The following is a 7,957-nucleotide window of genomic DNA, read 5'->3' as shown; positions in this document are numbered from 1 at the left end:
GAACACACAGCTTATCTATCTTCCATGTTGGTGTTGGAGGCAGCCAAAGGCTTTTAGTTAATAAAAATCTCTCCTCGGCAGTTTTGAGCTGCAAAGAATTTGCTAGACTTGCTGGTATGGAGCTGGCACTTGTGTTCTGCAATCTTCGGAAGGTCAGGAGTCTTACCACATACACGGTCACATGAGAGTAATGATCATATGGACTGAGGAGTAACCAGAGTAGCCACTAACTGGTAGGGTAAGGAAAATTTTTTTTTCCAAAAGAGGCAGGGGTAACATTGTGTGAAAAGAAAGGAACCATGAAAGAGCATCCGTAGTTAGATCAGGTTGACTTAGCTGGTTTGGCTAGCAGGATAGGTGTCTTCTGTCCCCCACCCTTACAGTACAGAAGATACATTCCAGGTGTATCTTTCCCTGGTCTGATCTCACTGTAACCCTCAGGGATCTGTCATACTCTGTCAAGACTTGGAAGGTAAGCTGAATTAAAACACACAGGATGAGATCTTAGGTCCACAAAATGTATGCACAATAACAGTAAGGACTGGAGGGCAGAAAGGACTGGTGGGAATCCCCACTACCACCACCATCAGAGTTATGTTGAGACAGGGTCTTGGGTATCCCAGCCTGGCTTGGAGCTCACTATGTAACTTGAACTACAGATCCTCCTGGTTCTACCTGCCCATTGCTTGGATTATAAACATGAGCTATTATACCCAGTTTACGTGGTACTGAAGTTTATGGGGTAAATTCAACTCAGGGCTTCTGTTGAACTGGATAGGCACTCTACCCATTGAATTATATTCCCAGCATGAAAATGACTCATTGAGATGATCAGCTAAGCTGATTCAGGGAACTGGACATTTCCCCATAGGAAGAGAGGGTGACAAGTTATGCAGAAGAGAGAGGGAGAGAAGTAGGGTAGGATGTCCCACTGCCTGCAGCTTCCAACTCTTCCACACCCCATACATGAATGGTTAGATTCATATGTGATGGAGCAAAGAGGAAAAGAGATGAGAAAGAGTTCAGGAGATGGCACTGCAGAGATGGCTCAGGGGATGAGATTACTGACTGATCTTCCAGAGGACCCAGCTTCTATTCCCAGCACCCATGCGGAGCTCACAGCCATTTGTAACTCAAGTTCCAGGAGACCATTTTGGGGCAGGGAGGGGCTTCCAGGACACAGGCTTGCAAGTGGTCCACAGATACACATGTAGGCAAAACACCCATACACAAAAATTTAAAATAGAGAGTGAGTTCCGGAGTGATAGTGAAATCCAGATGTGAATGGAGGTTGCAGAGACGGGCCCCAGGGAACACTGGCTTCAGAAGCCATTTTTAGGATGGAGTCAAGCGGCACAATCGAGTGCTTTTCTCAGATTTCTGACCCATAGAGAAGTTCCACCAGTCAAGATAAAGAATCCAGAAGAAGAGCAAGTCTGGGGAAGACCATTTCGAATCTATTGCTTCTCAGGGGCAGGACAGACCAGAGACACAGGTGAGAAAGGATGAACTGAGTGGGGCTCTGGGGGAGGAGCTGTCAGAACAAGACACTGCTCATCCCACAGAACACTCTTCAAGCTACCATGGGCTATAAGAAGAAAAACATACGTAGTCTTCAACCTTAGGGAGCCTCCTCTGTTTTAAATGCAGCCAGCCTTGGTGTGGAGCTGAGTCTGTGGCCACCGACACTGGCTGCTGCTGACATCACATCCTTACTTTCTGTCCTTGAGTTTGCTGTTTCCCGGACTTGGTCTGATGATACAAACCAGAGTATCTCCCTTCCTTTTATCTTTCTTGAGATAACTTGCAAGGTTCAAACAGCATCCTAGGATTTCTTAAATATCATTGATTTACCTGTTTTCCTGGGTTGTTTTAAATCCTGCCTTGAGCTTAAATATGAAATGCTTAGTTAGGATAGTCCATGAGAAAGCTGATCTCATCGACTTTGCTTTGGTGTATATGGAAGGCCACCGGGAAGGTGCTCCAGACCCAAGTTTTAGTACCTAACAGAGTTATTTATTTTGAAAGAACAGGGATAAGATGTAAATTTGAATGCAAACACACTAGGAAAAATTCACTCTCAAGATTTTTGGGTGGTCCCAAGTGAAGCCTGTGAGACCCGAGGTTGTCAGCCCTCAATAAATTGGTTCCCATTTGTAAATAGCGTCTCTGTCACTGAACATATGCACTGAATCTTGTTTCAGGTACAGCTGGACGTAAAATCAGTTTTACAGTCTTGGGGGCAGTGGTTCTAATTAATAAAAGATACTTTAGCAGAATATTATGGCTTATAATGATAGAAGCCATGTGGGTCTGAAGCCTACTGAGGACAGCCTATTAAGATTCACTCCAAAGCTGAAAATTAATTTCCTGGATGTAACACAGTAGCAGTGGGAAGGCTTCGCTTCCTCATAAGCCTGGAGGGTAGGGGCTTGGCCCCGTGGAGACCTAAAGGCTATGTGGGCTGATTAACATGTATATAATTAATATGTGCCAACTAGCATAGGATAAGGAAGTTTGATTCAACCCTGCACTACTGTGAAATAATTTGTGACCATTCTGTACTTTTCTTTTTTTTTTTTTTTTTTTTTTTTTTTTTTTTTTGTATCTAATCTTTGCGTACCACCATCTTTGGGTTTAGGATCTGATTCCTGTTGTAACAGACTATCTAGTAGGGAAGCTACTCAATTCAGACTAGATTTTCTCCCCATTCACATCACCCCTTTAAAGCCATACTTTTCACCCCATGGTAAGGAACATGGTAAATAATTGAGGCGATTCATCAAGAGAGCTGTTCCTGATCATGAGAAAATTGCATAACTCAGTGCAAGTCAATTAAAAACCACAAACTTCAGATCCTTTTTCTCAGTGAAGATTGATTTATTAGTACAGGAGACATCTAATACAACAGGCTGGGGGAGGGGAGAATGAATCAAAATTTTTTTAAAGTTTTAAAAATGCTGTTAAAGTTGACAATGAACTTGAGTAGGAATTGTACAATACCAAAGCCAGTTCTTTCAAATGAGAAGGTATATATTGTTTTCTTTGTCATAAGATGTCTGAGATGGCAGGATTTTTTTTAACAACTTTAGATATAACATCCACAGTGTGTGTGTGTGGGGGGGGGGGTTATTTCTTTTCCTTCCAGGGTTTTTAAATGAACCATATTCTTTGGTTTTGCCTATACAATGAAACTCTACAAATTACCAAAACCAGACCAGGATATTTTCTTTTGTTAAGTGAAATATTTGTGTAAGTAGAACAATCTGGATAAAAGACTTAAAATGTTTTTATTATCTGGTTGCCTGGTTAGGACACAGGCAGTATCTTCATAGAACATCTTCTACAACTACATAGGATACTTGCTATCTGTCATTTAATCAGCAGTGGCTGTATTTCTTTAGAGATGTCAACGGCTGCTTCAGTGGGCCAAGGAAAAAATATCAACTCTCAAGAACAGGATCTCCGCATTTCTTTCAGTGGTTTTTGTACGCTCAAATATAAATTTATATGCCAACATCTCTCCTCTAACAGCAGAAACATCCAAACTTTTTTTTTTTTTTAAAGATTCAGAGTCCAGCAATGTAGTTTTAAACTCTGCCTAACAGCTTAGGTAGGGTTCAGCAGTCAGGCAGGACAAGCACACAGTCCCAGGGAAGGGCACACACGTGACACAATCCCTCTGAGATTCAACTGCCAAAAGAAAAGGAGGGACTGTGCCCGTTTTAATAACAAAGAATGCAGTCCTTAGAATCCTTGAGATCTGGAATTCCACCAGTGGTCTAGTACTTTCTTCCTGATATATGAGAAATGTGAGCAACAGAAAAACCACCAAGCACAAACCTCATCCAAAAGCGGCCCTTTGACTTTATAAGGTTCAACACCAAATTCTAAATATACTGGAGACCAGGGAAGGAGATGAGGGGCAAGCCCTGGGGTGGGAGGTGGGCAGGATGGCACAGGTTTTACAGAAACCCTCCATGAATTTTTAACCTCGCACTCATTTTGACCCTTTCTGTTGAGGTATCCCCTAGCTGGCAGCTAGGGACTGGGACAGTTCAGATCCCCATAAATATTTGACTTTGACTTCCTAAAAAGTCCCTTGGGTCTATAATACTTTCATTCTTGTATAATCTGAAACAAATCCTTTTCCTTTTAAAAATCAAACAGAGCACGTTTACACACAGTTCACTATTTACAAAGCACCCAATTAAATCCTACTTAATTCTCCCACTCTTAAAAATTCCATCAAGCTGGTATGTAAAATACCCATTACATTAAATATGTGATGTTCATAAACCCTGGAGTTCTCAGCTCACCTAGAATATATGATTTTTTCCCAGAAGGGAAGAAGGGTCCTTAGTCAATTCTACAGCGTTAAGAGATCACATCAGAAGTCACAGTACAAGACAGATAAATCTACTTTTAATTTTCACATGTAAAAGTTACACATCACATGGAATTGGACAGTAGTGGTGACTGACATCGCTATAGTGAAAATCATTTTTTTTTTCATAGAAAAATAATCTAGATGCGCTCATCAGAATTTTTGGTCTACTTAAGTTAATGTTTGAAGATCGACTTTTATCCCTGCTTGAAGGATTTTCCAGTATTTTTTTTTCTCCTACTGATGCCTATTAATATTCTTTGGAGGGAGGAGGGCAGAAAATGTCCGTTTCCAAGAGTTTGTCCTTTGGTAGCAAGCAGAGAACATTTTTCATTTCTATGATTTAAATAATCTGTACAGACATGAAACTTCATGACATTATGCTTTAGTGTAAAATGAAGGACGAACATTTTCACTTTGAAAAGACAGCAGTTCTGTAGACTTCTTAAAGGTCCAAGCATTTCTCCATCCTATATGCAAATTCATTCAGAATCTATTTTTTGACCTCAGTTCAAAAAGAATAATAAAAAAACCTACACTTAATTCCTTATATATTACACTATAAAACCCTGTACTTAAAACCCAAGAAGGTATGTTTTCAACATGTACAAATACAAAGGTTTCCATCTAGGTTAATGAAAGCACATTTGAAAGGACTCATAACTGGTTTATTTTGTGATTGAACATCTCATGCAATCATGCAAGACCAGTACCGGAAGAGCTGTTACTTCTGAGCCTCAGATACTGGACACTGGGCAAAACAAAAAAACAAATCAACAGCCTGGCCAAACAGAGAACATCCAGATATTAAGAGCTCTGCAAGGGAGCTGAAAAATAATTCTCCAAAAGAAATATTCCCATCGATTTTAAAAAAACAGACACATAATATTTACAAAAAAATATTTAATTAAAAATATCTTATAATTACAGTAGTCTATTAAAGCGCATATACTTTCTCACACTTATAGAACATCTCTATATATACAGGGTATGAAATGTCACTCACTTATCTATACAATATGTAACATTCTTGCAGAGAAAAAGTTCCCCGCCCTGTTATAATCATCTATTTTAAACAATAGATGTGAAACAACGTATCTACAATGCTCTGGTATATTAGTAAAGCTTCAAAAACAAAAACAGTTCCCTCGTCACAATGTAACCTCTAAAGCTGGATTCACTATTGGTCTTCTACTTAGCAGTCTTGTCGACAACACTGAAGCTTCGAAGTTTAACTGCACCTCCAAAAGAGTGATAAAAATAACCACAGAGACGTACTTTTCACAGCGGTTACAAAAGAAGAAACTAAAGAGAATACGTACGGTGAATGCTTGTGAACGTGCAAAAAAAGTAAAAGTGAATTTAAGTTTTATTTTTTCCCCTTCTCTCTCTCACTTGTTGGAATGACAAGACGAGATTTGCTTAAGATCTTTTCCCCCTTTTCCTCCGGTGACTTGTTTCTCTTAATTTCTGCTCTGGCCCTCCCTTTCTAGGGCTCCTGGCTCGCTGGTGCTCAGGCGCCGCACACCTGTGGAAGAGGAATGAATAGAGGGGGTGTGTGAACCTTCTCGCTGCAGACTAACTGGCGCCACCGACCAAACTCAAGACATGCATGATCAACAACCCAAAACAAACCGCCGGGTCAGGCAACACCCGCAGCCCGCAGCTCAGCCAAGCGCCCAGGAGGCAAATGCGGGCTGGGGAAGGCCAAGGTACGCGTTCGGGTCGCTCTGCCCGCATCCCTCTTTGTGGTTGTCAGGCCGCTCAGCTGGGAATGAAGGATAGGGAGGAGGGTTGAGAGATCTCGGGACACTGGGATAGTTCCAGCGATCACGAGGATGTCCTCTCAGAGGTAGAGGAGACCAGCAGAGCCTATCGGTCACAGGCAGAGGAACGAGGGCGGCGGGGACCACAGCTAATGAGGCTCCGCAGAGAGTCAGCCCCGAGTTGGAAAGCTAAGTGGACTGCTCGCTAACTGGGTGGCAGAGGTATGGATGGCGGGAGGCGGGGAAGGGGGGGAATTACGCTTCGAAATACTAGGGGACAAAGAACGAAGCGGTGCCTGGCCCCAGCAGCACCTGGGAAGGTGCGACTCTGGTGGTCTACTACCCAGTTGGGGACCTGAGTGCTCACCTGGCCAGCGCGGCTCAGCGGCAGAGAATGCTGTCGCCCTGCTTGTTCACAGCGCCGGTCTGGAACAGCAACCCAACACCAAGGGAAAAAAGGTTAGAGTGCACAGACCACACTGTCGCCACCGCCCAGGAACCGTCCTGGGAAACTAGGCAGGCGGGCCGAGTTCCCACCCGAGCCCGAAGCTGGAGAAGCCCCCTGTGATGCAAGGGACACTCCGGAGACTCAGGGCTCCGAGTCCCAACCGCCTTCGGCTCGGGGACCAGCGATCACCAAGCCCAGCAGGCGGCTCCCGGCGGAGATGGGAGAAGCCGCTGTCACTCCCTGAGACGAGGAAGACCACCGTATCTCGCCGCCCCGCCACCTCTCCCGCGATGCCCAGGGTGACCGCCAAGGCTTCTCACCGGGTCAGTGTTGAGCGCGGTGAGTGGGGTCCGTGGCGGCGCGACCGGACAAGCCCCGGCCGGGTGGAGCGGTGGCGCTGGTGGCGGCGGCTGTCTCAGCAGAGCAGGGTGAGTCTCCAGCGCCAGCTGCAGGTCCAGGATGTAGTCGATAACGTGCTGCAGGATCTCCACTTTGCTGACTTTCTTGTTGGGCGGGATGGTGGGCACGAGCCTCCGCAGGCGACTGTAGCAGTCGTTCATATCGCACTGCAGGCACAGCGCCGGCTCGTCGGCCGCCGCCTCGGCCGCCTTGCAGCGGGCTGCGGCGGCGGCGGCGGCGGCGGCTGCCGAACCACCCAGGCTGTGGCCGTGCTCTGCCAGGCAACGGAGCGCCAGCTCGCCGCCACCGCAGCCCGACGGCGCTTTGCGGCCCGAGGGGCGCACCGGGCTCACCGCCTTCATCGCGCGCTTCCTGCGCCCTGCGCGAGAGGACCCGCTGGGCGACAAGCGGTAGAGCGAGCACCCGGTCCCCGCCCGCGATACGCTTTGCTCCCCTCGCCTGCGCGTCTGGCGCTCGCAGCACCCGGCGGCCCCGAGCTCCAGAAATCGACCGGAGAACTGCTCCGGGTTTTGGCAAGGGGAATCTCAGTTTTTAATGAGCGACAATTGGTCCGAAGCAAAAGAAAAATCAAAAGCCTGGAAGAAAAAAAAAAGCAGCCCACCCTGGTCCCTGAGCCGTTCCCTTCCGAACTCCGACTAAGGTGGATAGCTGCCCCCGAGCTCCCCTAGCCGGTGACTGGCCCCCCCTCGAAGTAACGACTATCAACCGCGCCTCCAAGCTCAACGGCGTCGCCCGGCTCCCGGCGCAGCAGTATTTGTAGAGCCGCGCGCCTTGGGGGCGGGGCCAGCGCGCGGGCCGGGTCGCCAAGAGAACCGGACGCCGGCGAACTGGGCGCGCGGGCGGTGGCGCGGAGGGAGGTGGTGAGGGCGGGGCGCCAAGCAACCCGAGCGCGGGGATGGGCGGGGGGTCGGGAGTGACCAGCCAATCAGGAGGACA

General features: G+C 46.6%; 1 protein-coding gene across 1 annotated transcript; it reads right to left on the bottom strand.

Annotated features, from left to right (window-relative positions):
* Window positions 1-2,859: 2,859 nt before the first annotated feature.
* Window positions 2,860-7,832, bottom strand: Id4 (inhibitor of DNA binding 4, HLH protein). The gene is made up of 3 exons (XM_031358918.1): window positions 6,922-7,832; window positions 6,521-6,579; window positions 2,860-5,915 (listed from the first exon to the last, which is right to left on the bottom strand). Exons 1-2 carry the CDS (start codon window positions 7,360-7,362, stop codon window positions 6,535-6,537), a joined length of 486 nt encoding a protein of 161 aa, XP_031214778.1. The 5' UTR covers window positions 7,363-7,832; the 3' UTR covers window positions 2,860-5,915; window positions 6,521-6,534.
* Window positions 7,833-7,957: the final 125 nt, after the last annotated feature.

The sequence above is a fragment of the Mastomys coucha genome, unplaced genomic scaffold, assembly GCF_008632895.1.
Source record: "Mastomys coucha isolate ucsf_1 unplaced genomic scaffold, UCSF_Mcou_1 pScaffold7, whole genome shotgun sequence".
In the NCBI taxonomy this organism is placed as follows: Eukaryota; Metazoa; Chordata; class Mammalia; order Rodentia; family Muridae; genus Mastomys; species Mastomys coucha.
The sequence above is the reverse complement of the archived record's forward strand: the minus strand, read 5'-3'. Positions and strand labels throughout refer to the sequence as shown.

Bases quoted from the DNA above. Each gene is read 5' to 3' on its own strand.
- Id4 (XM_031358918.1), bottom strand. From the start codon at position 7,362: ATGAAGGCGGTGAGCCCGGTGCGCCCCTCGGGCCGCAAAGCGCCGTCG. The intron at 6,580-6,921 runs GTGAGAAGCCTT...TTGCTGTTCCAG, and splicing joins CCGCGCTCAACACTGACCCG to ACCGGCGCTGTGAACAAGCA.